The sequence below is a fragment of the Papio anubis genome, chromosome 19 (genome assembly GCF_008728515.1).
Source record: "Papio anubis isolate 15944 chromosome 19, Panubis1.0, whole genome shotgun sequence".
In the NCBI taxonomy this organism is placed as follows: Eukaryota; Metazoa; Chordata; class Mammalia; order Primates; family Cercopithecidae; genus Papio; species Papio anubis.
This window is the reverse complement of record NC_044994.1, coordinates 27,067,627-27,084,760: the sequence shown is the minus strand read 5'-3', so window position 1 is coordinate 27,084,760 and position 17,134 is coordinate 27,067,627. Positions and strand designations below refer to the sequence as shown.

The following is a 17,134-nucleotide window of genomic DNA, read 5'->3' as shown; positions in this document are numbered from 1 at the left end:
TACTGAGGGAGCCTCTTAGCATGGCTACTGTAATACAGGTTTATTGAACTGGATTAAATACATGGAAAACAGTGATAACTTGGTAAGTAAATCCTTTGTGGGGACGAAGCTTGTAAGAAAATTATCCTAGGAGATGTTGTAATTTCCTCGATAGCATAGAAAGGAGGAAATAAGGATGTGCAGTCCTCTCAGGTACAAGCTTGCTCAAAAGCTAGCCTCGGATAAAAATAAGGAAAGGACCATATTCTTGGGATTCAAATGTAGACAGTGCAGAGATGTGCACGTGCAAATGTCTAAGGAGGCATCATCCTGGTTGCTGTTTCACTGGCCAAGAATTATTCTGAGAGAGATGTAAAGTTCCTCCATGGCAGGTGGCAAAATTTCAGAGCCACCTTATCTTGCTTGGAGGGAAATAAGTTTAAGGAAGAAAAGGAACAAGGAAAACATTCAGAGAGGACAGGCGGCTCTTTCCCCACTCTACTTGGAGTAGGTGGAGAAGGAAGAATTTCATAAGACTAGGAGCAAATGTCTCTGTCTCGTTACTTTTGGTAAGAAAGTTCTTGATGATACCATTGGGACACAGCCTTATCATTAGTAGAATTACCAGATATGTCTAATTTCTTCAAGTAGAATGTAAAGGATGGAGATAAAGATGTTTCTTCTTTTCCTAGAGGAGATGCTTAAAGGACTTCTGCTAAATGGATATGGAAACAATCAGAAACACATCCACATGGGCAAACACACAGTGAACCCTTCGTTGCATCCACAGCTGCCACACATATAGCATGAGAGTGCTGGGCTATGATCCAAGGACACCTCAATTCTCATTATCAGCTGTGAACATGGCTTCTTGGAGCTTTTAGCCTCATAAAATAGGAATAAAATATTCCTATTCTTCCTCATGGGGTTGTTATATGAATTCAAAGAAATAATACATATAAAAACACACTGAAAATGGCAGAGAGAGAGAAACAAAAGCCGAGGCATTATGACATCATTATACCTCTAATGTATAAAACTATATAGTATGTAACTAGTTAAAATAATTAGAGTTATAAAAACGAATGGGTTTGAATTGGACTGTTTCAGATACAAAACATGAATCTCCAAAATGCATGTTTTAGATTCAAAGGACAAGGAACCAAAGAATAAAATGAGGTCCTTGGCTTCCTACCAGGCAAGAAAGGGTATGAACACATTCCTAAGATCCTCCAGTTTATCTGTGGAAAAACATTTGAGGGTTTCTCTAATTCTTAAGTCTTTCCTCAGATAAACATATGAGGTGCTTAAGTAATCATAAATTCATTTATAAAAGGAAATGACTATTTTTCCCCAAATTTACACTCTTCCTGTTAAAGTCTTTAGATAATTTAAACTGAAAGGGAGAAAAGAAAAAGAAAAAGTAGCACAGTAAATACAAAATAATATTTTATAAGGAACATATCCATCATATAAAGTGATTGACAGGATTTTTAAAAAATTAAAATTACTTTCAATATGTTGAAAGATAAATCTTTTTCTTGTTAAGATACTGGTTTTTACTGATCTTGGTGAAAGATTTCAAAATAAGCACATCATTATGTACTTTAAAAGAAAGCAACTTATCATATAACAGAGACAAAATCAGAAGAGAAAGGGCTCTAAAGGTTTCTGTAATTAGAATTATGAATTATAAATGAGTCTTAAAACCTGTCATGTCCTTGGACTCCAGCAAGGTTTCTCACAACCTTTGCCAAGATCCCTGGGGCTATGGAGTTAGGGCTCCAGCCACCGAAGTTAATGAAATCAATGATGAGGCTTTAGAGACTCCTTAGTACTACGGTCAGTATCACTCTCATCAACTGTATCCAACTTAGATTTCTTTGGATGACCCATCCCTTGGTACAACAGTTTTCATCTCTAGCCTCATAACCACCTACCTATTCATGGTTTTGGGGCAGTAAGACCTCAGCAGGGTCTTACTATAGTAGGGTAGATACAATAGTGTTTGTGAATTATTGATACACTCAGTAAGAACCTCGAAGACTGCACTCAACTAGACATCTGGGAATTTTCCCACATATGGGAAAAAAAATATGAGATTTCCACAAAGGGTATTGCTTTGTACAAATTCTCTCTCTCTCTCTGTGTGTGTGTGTGTGTGTGTGTGTGTGTGTGTGTGGGAGTGTGAGAGAGAGAGTATGTGTGTGTGTGAGACAGAGAGAGAGACAGAGAGAGAGAATTTATTGAGACTTCTCAGAGGCAATTATTAATCCTGTTTCTAATATGTCACTGATTTGCTTATTCCTGTTAAGGCACTATATAAATTGTGATCACATGTTCCTTCATTTTTTTTTCAGTATATATATTGTTAGTCTTCAATAAAATAATGGCATTCCAGGTGATCTATTGTTCCCTAGGCCTGTTTTTCTAATTTCCCCTCATTTATGGTGTTTGTCACTAACCAGGAGAGGCTCCAGCAGAAATGGGCAATAGGATGTAGGGATGTATCTGTAGGTCTGTTCCTGTGATAAATACTAATGCAGTCACATGACATCTATCCATTACAGACCCAAGCAGTTATCACTGAGGTTTGGCTTTATATTTAAAAAGGATCTGGTGCATTCCTCCCAAATAAGTGGCTGATTCTATGGTTTCCTGAGAATATCCCACATGCATGCCTAGTTCCTTCAAACAAGTAGAATAAAAACAATTCTCACATACTCATGTGATGAGATCATCAAGAAAATCCTTTATATTTCTTTAGAGATGACAATATGCTTCATGTACTTAAGGGCTGTACCTACTAAAGCACATGCATTTTACTGACTAGAGTCCCTGTGTCATAAGACAAAGGCCACCCTAGCCTGGGAAGTCTGTCAGGGTAGATGAAACTAAGTACCCCACACATTATCCCACATACACACTTGTCACCCCATGTGACTCAAGAGGGAGGAGGGCATTTCTGAGGTGTTCCCCAAACGATGACCATTCTAAGTCATCCAGAAGCACCCAGCCACTCCCAAAGGATCTGAGTAAATCTCTCTACTGACTCCCTATGTCCCTACCTACCTTCATTTACTTCCTTCTTTGTATGCTCAAAGCACTTGCAAACCAGCACTTACCACAGTGTGGTCTCTGGTCTTTTGTAAGACAGTACTCTGCTGTACTGAGCTCTTTGAGGGCAATGACTATGTCTCATTTATCACTGGGTCTCCAGGGCCTACCCCAAAGAAAGGCTCAAAATATGCCTGTTAAATAAAACTAAATTGATTATCAGAATTGAATGCAGTAAGGACATAAACGAAGATGTGGCTGGTTGCTTTCAAAGATATATCATCCATAGGTGTAAAAAAAAAAATTATAGAGCAATCTAGTAAATGAAGGTGAATGCATACACACTTTTCACCATCATGGTATTTAGCATTACAAAAGACAGTAAACAAAAAGCCCCAAGAAAAATAGAAACATCAATTTCTGTTTATCTTCAGTAGCAAAGTGTCAAGACACAAATCAACAAATTCTGAGGGGGAAAAAACCTACTGTATTATCTATCCTGCTCCAAAAATAAACTCCCTTTCAACCAGTGCACTAGTGGAGACAATAGAGTATATTACCATATATTACGCCTGGAGCAACTGAACATGAGGCTCGACCCCTCCCCACCATTATCCAACTTTTTTTGTCCCCTTCTTCTCCAATTAGTTGATATGCTGAGACCATATAAACTTTTAAAATTAGCACAAGTCAAATAATTCGAGAAAAAAACTTCATCAAAAAACCCAAAAAGACTCTATGTAATGTATCACAAATATGAATAATATTTCATTATATTACAATTATCTCCCTAACGATAGTAATATAATCTAACTTTCTTACAGCAAATAACAATGATTTTATAAAGCTAAGTAAACTCTTACGCTTACAGACACTGACAGAATATCCTTACTTGGTTTCAATACCAGACAGCCAGTAAGAGAAGCCCTACTAAATTTAGACTCGGAGCTGATTTCATCAGTAACCTGTCCTGACAGAGGTCTCTGTGGATGGAGGAGAGGAGGCACAGGGACAACACATGAGGCTGGGATCAACCTGTTTAACAGGCACAAATCTGCGGCCAAAAATGGTCACAAAGAACACTCTGCTGGGCTCAGGAATGATGGCCATCAGGGTAGGTCCTGGGACCTACACCAGGGCCATCTGATGGCTACACCTGTGTGAATCCCGGAGTGTACTCTAAATACCAGCTCCTTCCACACAGCCATCCCGTAACCAGAACTGCAAATGTGACTGCAATATCATTTGCCAAATTCAGAAGCTCTCCTGGAAGAACAAAATACCAGTGACTTGATCCAAGACAAAGCTTGCACCAATCTAGTGAAGCACAAATTGAAACTGAATCAAATCCTGATCATTTTCTCTTTCATGTTTTTAAAGCAAGTCAAGAAAATATCTCAATTTTCCATCTAAAAATGGTTTAATTCAAATGACATTTTATTAAAATACTAAAATGTTCAGGAAAATAACAGCTCTCAGTGACAGACAGTGACAGTCCAGGATATAGTGACAGTCCAGGCAGTGCCAGCCCTACATGAAGACTGTATCTAGCATTTGCCGCAACGCAAGTGTCTGCTCAGCTAGTGGAGGGGTGGGGATGAGGGAGGGAAGGTGCACAGGGAGAAAAGGGCAGGCTGCACCAGCCTTGTGAGGATGGGAGTCAAGGGAGGTACTCAGTCTGCCAAGCAGCAAGGATGACCCAGCAATAGACCCAGTGACTTTGCTGCTTAGCTCTAGCCTAAGGCAGAAGATCAGGGCACAGAAAATTAATGTCACAAAGAAGTCTCAAAGGAGGTTTGAGGTGAGGAGTGAGGGAGAGGAAAAGAAGTAAAAGACGCACTTTCCCCCACTCCATGCTACTTCTCCCTCCCCATTTCCTTTTCTTCCCCTCTAAGTCGCCTCTTTTCTATCACCTCCACTAAGGTATCTAAAGTTGCTAAAGCTTTTAGAGATTTTTAGCACCATGCTGTCCATTCACCCTCATCACTACCTTATAAAAGATTTAGTAAATTAGTTTAAGCTAGTACTAACACACATAAAAAAAATTCCCTATTACCCCCCACAAAGCCCTATAACTTTTATAAAGCAATTGAATTAAAATATAAAATATTTATAAGCTGAACCAATCTGATATTACATGTGGTTCAACCTTCTCACTCCACCATGGAAAATCTGCAATTATTCATTTCAAAATAGATTTAGGTGAGCAACAGATTGCTGAATTATTATGGGTAGTATTCACATTCATTAATAGCCCACTCTCCATTTACACAGCTCACATTTGTACTTGAAACTTAAAAGTTGTTTGTCACAAGAAATAAATGAAAACCAGATATGCATATAATTATATGACCCAGATTTGAGGTTCAAAGAAAATTTTCATGAGGTTATATTCTTAGGATAAAAAAACAGGAGATAACAGTGAGTCACTTTCATTGTTTTGTAACTTACTACAAACATATTTCCAAGGGTCCTACTTTCTCACACCATCTTTCCTTTAAAAAGCTTTTAAAAATGCCTACATGGAAACAAATTAGATGTTACATAAAGGCAGAAAATACTCAGTAAAACACAACACCAATGTGAGGCAATCTTTTAGCTCTTCATGAATTAAGGAAAAGCTGGTGTTAGTTTTAATATCGAGCTGGAGGGAGATCTCTTAGCTGGAAAATTTTAAAAACAGAAATAGGAAATAATGCAATAGGAAAGAAATTCAAACTGGGAACCACCAGGATTGGAGCATAAGTCTTCAGGAAAGAGAGTAAGAAATGATGTTGAAATTTTAAATCATTTTAAATATGAGAAAGTATTTCGTGTATGTTTTTCCTGGGCATACTGCAAAAATAAAATCCCACACAGTAAACTAAAAAAATTAAAATAAACATTGAAGAAAAATATTACCTAAGAAATCTGACTACTCATAAGTATGAGGAATATAAGTCACTTAAGTCAACAATACTTGGCTTTGTTCCTATCCTAATAGCACTGTCTTAGCTGCCTTAAATATTTTCTAGAACAACGAAGGGTATAAATAAATAATTTCATAAATAAATAAACAGAAAGATAGCTTCCTCCTGCTAAATGCTAAAGACAAAAGTCTCAGATTAAATTATAAACAAGGAAACTTCCAAGGACGTTTTGGATAATTTAACCTCATTTTTATTGGTTTAGGGTAAAATGTACTGCAAGCTCTAGGCTGCGGCACAGAAGTACTTAAACTTGTACTTGTTAAACTCAGATTTCTAGGCTACACTCAGAGGTACTGATTTAGAAGGTCATCTGCTTTCTTTCAGCGGTTCCCCAGGAAATTATAAAAGCACAGAGTCTATAGTTTATACCTTGAGAAAACTGCTACCTAAAATAAAAGACCTGTCTCTCCATTACGGAGATTAACTTCCTTTTTTTTTTTTTTCTTCTAGCAAGAAACATATTTCAGAGCAGAAAGGAAACTTTAAATCTACTTCATTCTTCTGAACCATCAATCTTGTAATTTTAGGCAACCAGTAAGTTATTCTAATGGTAATTATGTGTATCTGTTAAATAGTGATCAAAATTGCTTCTACAGGTTTTTTGTGTTTGTAAATCAAGCCACACTTGATGGCAGTGCAGCTACAAAAGCTGTAAATGCTTTAAGATAACCATATATGAATCCTTTACAAACGTCCCTTAAAATTTTGTTGAATTTGCTTTATGAGAAATTTTAAAGATCTGCAAAGATTATGCATATTGCTTATAAATACATTTACTACAGAATCTAAAAATTACAATTTACTCTTATTTCATTTGCTACCAAAAACTCTCCAAGTGTATTTCAGCATAGGAAGTTCCTCATGGTTTCCTTTAATATTTAAGACTCATGCCTGGGGATTTTCTCTGGGAGCCTTTTCCTTATCCCCTTCCTTCCTATGTCTCTTTTTCTTGATAACCAACCTTGTTTCCCTTATCCAAATGCACACATACCCACTTTGTGGGTAAGATACACATTTTTGTCTTTGCCCCTTAGCAGTTGCAAATCGCAGTTCACTCATCTCCAAAATGAGTATTTCTGAGGGAAAGCCATGCGTTAGGCATCATGAAGAAATAGACAATTTCACAATTACAATACAAAGGGGTATGCGTTATCAACAAAGTGATTGCTAATAACAGAAACTGTTTTTGGTTTCTTTTTCGGCAGCAAGTTAAAAATAAAATGTTAGAGAGCTCAAGAATGCACAGCAAGTACAGCACAGTAATATTTGGGTATGTAGAGATCTGAAGTTGCATAAGCTGCAATACAAGTTGTTTCCGAAAGTAACTTTTAGAGACACTTCAGTAGATCAACAATATATATGCCTGGTACATAACCATCATAGTCTAAGTCAGCTTTTCTCCATCTTGTATTGAAGGGCAAAGGAGTGGTTAGCTAGCACCCACTACTGACCTCATAAATCACAAGACTTCATGTCTGAGACCTACGCATAGATTTGTGGGTGAGGCAACGCCTAAGTTCTGGCCAACCTTACCGTCTTCCTCGTGGGAAAAATGATCACAGGGAAAGAGATGTCAATCATAGTCAAAGTTAGTTCTCTAGGAGTATTCTGATTAAATCCAGACCTGGTGAAGTGAGAATATTTACACTGGTGGGCGTTGGACTCAGACAACATCTGAAAGTGACTACTGGGGGCTTTTGAAATTCTAACTGCACTGTATAAAATCTTTTTACTTGACCCTCTGGGAAAAACAGCAATGTTGACTTCTTCATATCTATTCTGACTCATGAAATTTCACACAAATACATTTCAGTGGTATTTTCTATTTTCTAATACCATTTTCACGTTGAAGCCAAAGGGAAAGAAGAAATCTCTTATCTATTTGTTTACTGGAAGGAAATATTCCCTGTTTCCAAAGAAGGACTGCTTATTTCTTTCATAAATACTCAGACCTAAGAATGGATTAATTTACTAACAGCATATTTTTTGTTTTGTTTTGGAGACAGGGTCTCACTGTGTCACCTAGGCTGTTGTGCAGTGGCACAGTCACAGCTCACCACAGCCTCGAACTCTGGGCTCAAGTGATCCTTCCATTTTGGCCTCCCAAAGTGCTAGGATTACAGGCGTAAGTCACCAACACCCGGCCTAGCAGCACGCTTTTTAAAACATCCTCCTATTTTCTCAATGAAGTCAAATATTATTATTTTTTAAACAAGTTTAACTCAATATATATTCCTTGCAGACCTACCTCATACCGAGTAGAAGCAACTACAGGCATTCACCAAAGAACAAAATGCAGTCCTGTCCTCAGGGATTCTCAGCACCTTCAGGGCTAGGAGGAGTTAGACATCCTAACACGGCGTGGCAAGTGTCATTCTGTAGGATGAGCACAGTGTTTCGGGAACACCACGGAGCCTGGGAGGCTGGGAAATGCTTCCCAGAGCAGGTGGCAGGTGAGCCAGATTTTAAAGTGTTAGCAAGATTTTCCCACCAATGAAAAGAATGGGAAAGACCTCAGCAAAGGAACCATGAAAAAAGCTATGGGATACACAAGGGAAAGAGTCTTTAGGGAACAAAGATTATTTTGTGGGTCTGAGGTATAAGGGAGAGAGATGTGGAGGGTGGAATGGAGACTAATAAGGACTTCATTAGTCTACGAAGAGAGTTTGAAGTTTACCCTGTATGAGGACAATGTGGAGCCCTGGAGGTTTTAAAGGAGGAGTGTTGTAAGAACCAACTGGTGTTTTCAGGAGGCAAGTGTGATGGCAGACGGGATGACAGAGAAGAGGCTAGGAGCCAGTGAGAGGCATTACAAAGCTCAAACAAGAGATCTTTCCAATACGTGTCCGTGTGGCTCTGCTTGTGCTCCCGGATGCTCATAAACACTTTTCCCAATATGTCCTTTAGTTATATCTGAGTTTTTCCCCCTTTGATTACTTGCCAATAGAATATATACCTTTTCCTACCCAAAATACAGCAGCTGTGGTTCAGAAAATCACATTCCACATGACAGACTGTAAACATTTAGGTAAACACTTAAAAGAATATGTCTTACCTGAACAAAGCTGTTCCACTTTTGTGTAGTTTAAAGATACTATGTCATTAACCCATGCAATGATGTCATGTCTGCTCATAGTCTCTTGGGTTATCGAGGTAGAATACACATTGACTGCCATTCCCCAACTAGAAAAAAACCAAAGAAGTTTATTTACCAACAAGGAAATTAACTCAGAAACACAAAAGATACCTATTCAAGGTCAAGATCCTGGCAGGACTCCAGGGACGTAAAAGTCCTGCTCTGGCTAAGCCCTTTAGCTTCTTTTTCTATTTTACATATTTGCATTAAAATTATTAAATTTCACATATTTTTCATGCAGTACCATTTTATATCTCTCCAATTAAATAAAATGTTTTTCAGGTTCTGAGATTCCTAATTTATAACACAATTTAGAGTCTCCCTTTTGACTGTAGGTCTAGGCGTGATATTAAAAAGTTACCTCGTTTGTGGCAGTATACACCAGAGTAATCTGTTAGCTTCATACATTATTTCATAGCACTCACTACAAAGACTTGGAAACGTCAGTGTTTTGCGGTTTGGCCATTCTAGTAGGTATGTAGTGACAAAGGATTATTTTTAAAATATTTAAACCTGGATGAAAATTTTCCTCAAGGATCTAGAACTAGAAATACCATATGACCCAGCCATCCCATTAGTGGGTATATACCCAAAGGATTATAAATCATGCTGCTATAAAGACACATGCACACGTATGTTTATTGTGGCACTATTCACAATAGCAAAGACTTGGAATCAACCCAAATGTCCATCAGTGACAGACTGGATTAAGAAAATGTGGCACATATACACCATGGAATACTATGCAGCCATAAAAAAGGATGAGTTAGTGTCCTTTGTAGGGACATGGATGCAGCTGGAAACCATCATTCTCAGCAAACTATCGCAAGAACAGAAAACCAAACACCGCATGTTCTCACTCATAGGTGGGAACTGAACAATGAGATCACTTGGACATGGGAAGGGGAACATCACACACCGGGGCCTATTGTGGGGAGTGGGGAGGGATGGCACTGGGAGTTATACCTGATATAAATGACGAGTTGATGGGTGCTGATGAGTTGATGGGTGCAGCATGCCAACATGGCACATGTATACATATGTAACAAACCTGCACGTTGTGCACATGTAACCTAGAACTTAAAGTATAATTTAAAAAAAATATTTAAACCTGGATGAAAATTTGCAATTTTACCTAGTTTGTGGAATATATACATATTGATATATTATATATATGTATATGCATATATTATAGCTATGTATTAATTTCTATTTTGGAAACTTTCAAATACATGCAAAAGGGGAGAAAAGAGAATAAAAAACCAGTTAGGTTTACCCCTTGGATTCAAGAATTATCAATACTTGACCATCTTGTTTGATTTATACTCCTATCAACTCCCCTTATGTCAACCCCATCCTAGCCTACAAGCCAGATTATTTTGGAGTAAGTGCCAATCATCACATAATTTCACCTATAAGTGTTTCAGTGTGTCTCTGAAAAATAATTTTTTTAAAAAGCACAATATTATCACACCTAAAAATGAAATTACTTCCATCAAATATGCATTTCAATATATAATAATTCCAATTTAACTTCAAATTGCTTGAATCTGGATTCATACAAGGTTCATACATTATGATTCTTTGATATGTTCTTTAAATTTCTTTATTAAGTTTCTTCTCTATTTCTAATCTTTCCTTGCAATTAAAAAAAAAAGTTGTTGAAGGAACTGGGTTGTCTGGAGTTTCCACATTCTGGATTTTTCTCATTGTATCACACTGCTGTGGTTTAAAATGTTCCTCTGTCCTCTGCATCCCTATAGACTGATAATTCCATCTAGAGCCTTGATCTTGTTCAAGTTCTAATGGGATGGGGATTTGATGCCATCTAGCACAACTCTGAGCTTTGACACCTAATCTGCCATCAATACACTGCCTGGTAATGCAAAAGCTTTCCATTACTGCCTGAAGAAGAAACCAATAGAAAAGCCCATCAGCTGCCAAAGGTTATGCCAGTATATGACAATTACATCACACAGACTATTTCATGGCATTTTTGAACTTCCATCAGAAGGCATATAACTATAATTTCTGACTGCCCGCTTCCATGATATTGTTAGCTCTGATATTTGCCTAGATCCAATAATTCACTAAAACTTCAAAGTGATATTCTATTATTCATTCTTGATTTATTAGCTGGAATAATTCTACAAAGAGAAATTCCCTCTGAGGTACCCTGAGATACAGGTCATCGAGGAAAGGCAGGAGAGGTGCCTAACTCTTTTTCTCTATTTGCCAGTTTTCAAAGTGATGAGTAGTTCCCTAATATTCCCCAAACATGACCAACCAAGTTTTTGTTCTTATATTTTGAAGTATAATTATGAATCCACGGACTTAAACATATTTGACATGTTTCAATCCATTGCAATTATACCTTTATTGATAAAAGCTTGCAAGAGCTTATTCAAGCTGGCTTCTCAGTTCTTTTGACACAGTCTTAGTGGTCTTTGATAACCTTCTTCTTTTCCAATATGACAATATGTTCCAAGCCCAACTTATATATTTCTTGCCTCAGATCTAAAACCAGTAATTTCTTCAAGCATTCCTGATTCCTTTTAGTGAAAAATGGTATTTAGAGATACAGAAGTAATATTTTTAAACATGACTAGATATAATAGCAAAATCTATAGTATATAGGTTTTAGACAAAAATCTATATTTTATGAAATAGTTGTGCTTGGAGTTCCTATTTATGCTCACGAAAGCAATAAAAATCTGCTTTCTACCTTAAAGTGCTAAACGAAGGTTTTATCTAGAAATAAGTAAAAATAAATATCTATCTCTCCATTCCCAGGAGCACCCTTATCTCTAAATTGTTTTCTTGTAAAGATCTGAAAAATCTCACAGCATTGGAATCTCAGATAGTGTGACCATAATTACTGCTTTCTACACCATTATTAAAGGTTTTTTACCTTTTGGTTAATAACTTTCCACTGTTTTCTTTAGTCTATCATTTATTAAACAAAACCATTTGCTTTTTAAATCTAGTCAATTTTTAAAATCACCTATGCAAATTATGTATAATCTTAGTAAGGGTAAATAATTCAAAATTTAAAATATTTTGGACTGATGAAATTACAATATACTGGCATAACTTTTGGCAGCTGATGGGCTTTTCTAGCGGTTTCTTCTTCAGGCAGTAATGGAAAGCTTCTGCATTACCAGGCAATGTACTGAGGGAGGATATGGTGTCGAGGCCCAGGGTTATGCTAGATGGCACCAAACCAAATTGAGATGAAATTTTTAATCCAGATGATTAAAAAAAAATCTAAATGCAAAGCAGAGAAGACACAAACAGACCTGTTTTAGAAAAATAACCCATACGCAAGTGAGTAAAAACGTTCTGTGGCTACATAAGAGAAAGTAATATACAACAGAAGTACAGGTAGAAGAGTAATGACATCTTTTTAAAAATCCATATGAACAAGGAAGCAAGTCATTTGCTGCAGTTTGTCAATAAATCACACTTTCCTCCAAGTCTTTGTTGATAACATTCACTTAAGGACAACAATTGTCCTTTCATAATGTAAACAGACATTCAGCTCACAAAGGCAAGTCAAGGCACTATCTGTCTTCAAGTAGTTCATTAAGATGATCAGGTAAACAATGAAAACAGCACCAATTCTGGGTACTTAGGTACCAGGCACATCACTCAAATCTCCACCATACCCGCTCGCTAGCCAGCACAGCTGTAGTCCCCACAAGCCCTGCGGCAGGGGCCACCATGTGTTAAGGGACTTGTGGGATAACTGGTTTAGAAGACAGATTAAATGAACCAGTGAAGGTGAGAAATAAAAATAACAACACATTAAGTGAGTAGACTTAAATACCTATTTCAAATTAATGGCAATGAAATCAATATAGTTAATTTCTATTTAACATCCCTGCTGATGAGAATATTCTTATAATCGATCTTCCCCTTTCCAAATTACAGCAAGGTACTTCTAAACCCACTTCACTCTGTGGCTGTCTTTGCTCCCATTGTTTGCCCCCAGTCTAAACAAGCCAGCTCTTCTGATTTCAGGCCTGAGAGTTCTTAGTCTGGACTCACTTTCCCTGGAAGGGAAACCGTCCTGAACCTCCCACAAGTCAAGTGTCAGCCAAAGTGGAAAAAGGATTGTACTCCTGCACTACCATTCACCCTTTTGTCTTCCCAATTCTTTCAGCTCCTGCTTTTTCTACAGGTGTGCTTTCCATATAGTCAAACCTAAATGATACAAGTGGCTAAAACATTCACATAAGAACATTTATATATTTTTTCCAAATGTTAAACTCAGGTGAGAGAGTACTAAATTGTTCTAGTCCCTAGGTGGATACATTCTAAAATCCTAAGATTTCATTATGATTTCTGGGGTCTCAATCTATATGACAATATAAAGGTAAAAGTACTTGTCCCTACCTAGTCTGCAGAAATGCTGCGTGGATAACACAAGGAAATTTTATATCTTTTTACAGATAAAGCGGTTCTATTGACCCTTGGAAGAATCCTGGGAGGAAAGCAGGGCAGGAATCATACTCTTCCCTTAGCCACAAACGTGGACACAAACTTCAATCCAGGACTGCTAGTCCTTAAGGATATTACCAATTACATCAACATCCTAAGGAAGGTAGGAATTATACAATTCAAAAGGCTAATTTTTAATTCATGGAGTACTTCCCAAAGACTCAGTCAAGAAAGATAAATGGTTATGAATGGTAAGGTTATACTAATTATTACAGAACAAGGAACAACTCACTGTGCAGGGTTTATTCTCATGTTTGGATCTTCAGCATATCTGTTACATGGAAACAACATTTTATTCTTAGGTGACTTGCCATATGGCCTCTGGGACACGAGCATCTCTCTGTCCCGTCCTTGCAAAGGAGAAAGTCAAAGCACTGTCTCCCACTCTGTGGCCTTCAATTGGAATCTCAGCCAGATCACTGTTGTTTAAGATCTGGTCAGTGCAAGCCGGGCACGGTGGCTCATGCCTGGTATCCAGCACTTTTGGAGGCCAAGGTGGGTGGATCACCTGAGGTCAGGAGTTCGAGACCAGCCTGGCCAACATGGCAAAACCCCGTCTCTACTAAAAATATAAAAATTAGCTGGGTGTGGTGGCGTGCGCCTGTAGTCTCAGCTACTAGGGAGGCTGAGGCAGCAGAATCGCTTGAACCCAGGAGGCAGAGGTTGCAGTGAGTTGAGATTGGGTTACTGCACTCCAGCCTGGGTGATAGAGTGAGACTCCATCTCAAAACAAAACAAAAACAAAAACAAAAAAAAACATCTGGTCAGTGCAACACCACAGCAAGTAGGAGATAAGGGAGGAACACTTTCCTAGCACTGCAGTCCTTGGGTCACCATACTTTAATATTGTATTTAAATTTTATTTTAAAACAAATTTGCATTTATTGCCCCTACTTGAAAATAAACTAATAATCACAATATATTTATACACTTGTTACATGAATGTTAGAATGTCTTTCTGGGAAGGTGGGAATAAGTGGTTTTTTTTTTTTTTTTGAGACAGTCTCGCTCTGTCGCCCAGGCTGGAGTGCAGTGGCACGATCTCAGCTCACTGCAACCTCCACCTCCCTGGTTCAAGCAATTCCCCTGCCTCAGCCTCTCAAATAGCTGGGATTGCAGGCACGTGCCACCATGCCCAGCTAATTTTTTTGGTATGTTTTAGTAGAGACGGGGTTTCACCATGTTCTCCAGACTGGTCTGGAACTCCTGACCTCAGGCAATCTGCCCGCCTCGGCCTCCCAAAGTGCTGGGATTACAGGTGTGAGCTACTGCACCCAGCTGGTTTTTTGTTTTGTTTTGCAAAAAGAGAGAGAAAAACACACACACACACACACACAAATTCCTTCAGACCTCTATCAGGCAAAGTCACGATTCTAGCTTGTCTGTGGATAGTGAACACTGATACACACGACTTTAGAAAAAGGACAGCCTCCAGCTAAGGGCCAATGTGTAGATTTTGCTCAGTTTCATCCTTTATTCAGTATTTGGCGGTGGTGTTGGGTGGAGAGGTACAGCAATGTTATGCTCTGCAGTAGTGATTGAATCAGACACATTAGACACTGCATTTCTGCTTACTAAAACAAATGGAGTTTTACGTGAGTCAATGAGACCTGAGTTAGCCTACTGAGGAAACTATGAATTCTACCACCTTTACCAGTTCAGCACCTAAAATTTAACTACAAAATATTCAACAATTTTGTCCAAGAACAAATTTGGCAAGATTTGTGAATTATTCCAGAGAAGTGGCTCTTCCAAATTAAGCAAATATATAAATTGTCCTAGCTAGCATTACGAGTGTTAACTGAAATAATTTCTTCTTAGGTAATTCATTTTGTCTCTCTGTCCTGCCCCACCCCTTGCAAACACACTATCAGCCATATACTTCAGGGGAGGGGGCTGCCTGTCCTCATCTTCTCTTTTCGCACTTTCATCGATCCCTTATTTTGGAGGACAAAACAGTATATACACATATATGTATATTTTTTCCAGCGGGGTTAGTGATAGGCCAATTGTTGTCCCAGGATCTGGTTCTGGTCCCATTTGGCATGTGTGGCTATAAGGAAAAGGGTTTAACGTGGAACTTATTCTGATTTTTTTTTTTTGAGACGAGGTTTTGCTCTGTTGTTCAGGCTGGAGTGCAGTCCAGGCTGGAATGCAGTGGTGAGATCTTGGCTCACAACAACCTCTGCCTCCTGGGCTCACGCAATCCTACTGTATCAGCATCCCTGAGTAGCCAGGACCACAGGTGTGAACCACCACACTGGACAGATTTATTTATTTATTTATTTATTTATGTATTTATTTAGTATTATTTTTTAAAATTTTTTAAAGAGACAGGGTCTCACTCTGCTGTCTAGGCTGGAGTGCAGTGGTGCCATCACAGCTCACAGCAGGCTCAATCTCCTGGGCTAAAGCGATCCTCTTAGCCTCTCAAGTAGCTGGGACTACAGGCATGTGCCACCACTCCCGGCTTACTTTTCATTTTTTTGTAGAGACAGGGGTCTTACAATGTTGCACAGGCTAATCTTGAACTCCTGGGCTCAAAAAGCAATCCTTCTGACTTGGGCTCTTAAAGTGCTGGGATTACAGGTGTTAGCCACAGTACCCAGCCTGATTTTTTCATTTTTATATCATCTAAAGTCTGCGTTCATCAAACTTCCCAAATTTAGGCATGCTCATCTGCAGAAGAACACCTTTCATAAGTGGTTGACTGCTATCTGCTGCTCCGTAAGGAGACCCTATTTGGCCTGGATTTTCTTACACCAAACCCACTTGGAGGCTGAGCCTTTAAAGGGCCTTTTGGATTTAAGCTACCTTCTTCTTCTTTTTTTTAAAGTTACCTTCTTTATGTCACTCCTTGAAGGAGTCCACATTCAACTGGAAACTTCATGTTCAATATAAAATGTTCTGAAAGTTCAACCCACCGCATACCAATGTACTCTGTTCACACGTGTGACAGTGACAACCATACTCATATGTGTGATATGTGTAACTGTCTTTCTTTTCTCTCATAACAATCTCTATTTTCAACATGTTCTCCCATCACTGGGGAAAGTAAGCCACTACCAACAGTTTAGGGTAAATACATGCAGTGCACTCTTCACCCAGTTTCATGCAAACGAAACAATGAGCAGACTACAAGAGAGATACAAAGAAAAAGTGTATTTTTCTTTCACCTAAGAAACGCATTTCTTTGGGCTTGAGCATATAATGATTTCTGAATTTCTTATAACCAAAGTGGTTTATTAAGGTAATGGTTAGAAATATCGATGCTTCTTTGGAAATTAAGTCCAACTAACCAGGTGTCTGAGATCCTTTCAAAATGTTTCTACACATGCCAACAGGGGAGAAGGACCTGTGATCCAAAAGAATGCCTTTCTTTGCCAGTCATTGGACTTTTGCTTGGTCCAGGTCAAGGCCACACTGTCAATTCTCATTTCACAAAGTTGTTCCCTGGTTAAAGGTTTTAAGATTGTCAAAGTTGGCCTGT

The 17,134-nt window shown here is 38.3% G+C and overlaps 1 protein-coding gene across 5 annotated transcripts in view; it reads right to left on the bottom strand.

Moving 5' to 3' along the window:
• The window catches only part of MAPRE2 (microtubule associated protein RP/EB family member 2), a 162,451-nt gene that overhangs the window by 64,961 nt on the left and 80,356 nt on the right, over positions 1–17,134 (bottom strand). For 4 of the 5 annotated variants that reach the window (XM_003914295.5, XM_003914296.4, XM_003914294.4 and 1 more), the window contains one exon: positions 9,061–9,188. The exons of the other annotated variant lie outside the window; for it this stretch is intronic. In XM_003914295.5, coding sequence (XP_003914344.1) covers positions 9,061–9,181 — 121 coding nt within the window. In that variant the 5' untranslated portion in view covers positions 9,182–9,188. The remainder of the gene's footprint in view (positions 1–9,060; positions 9,189–17,134) is intronic. 5 annotated transcript variants of the gene reach the window in all.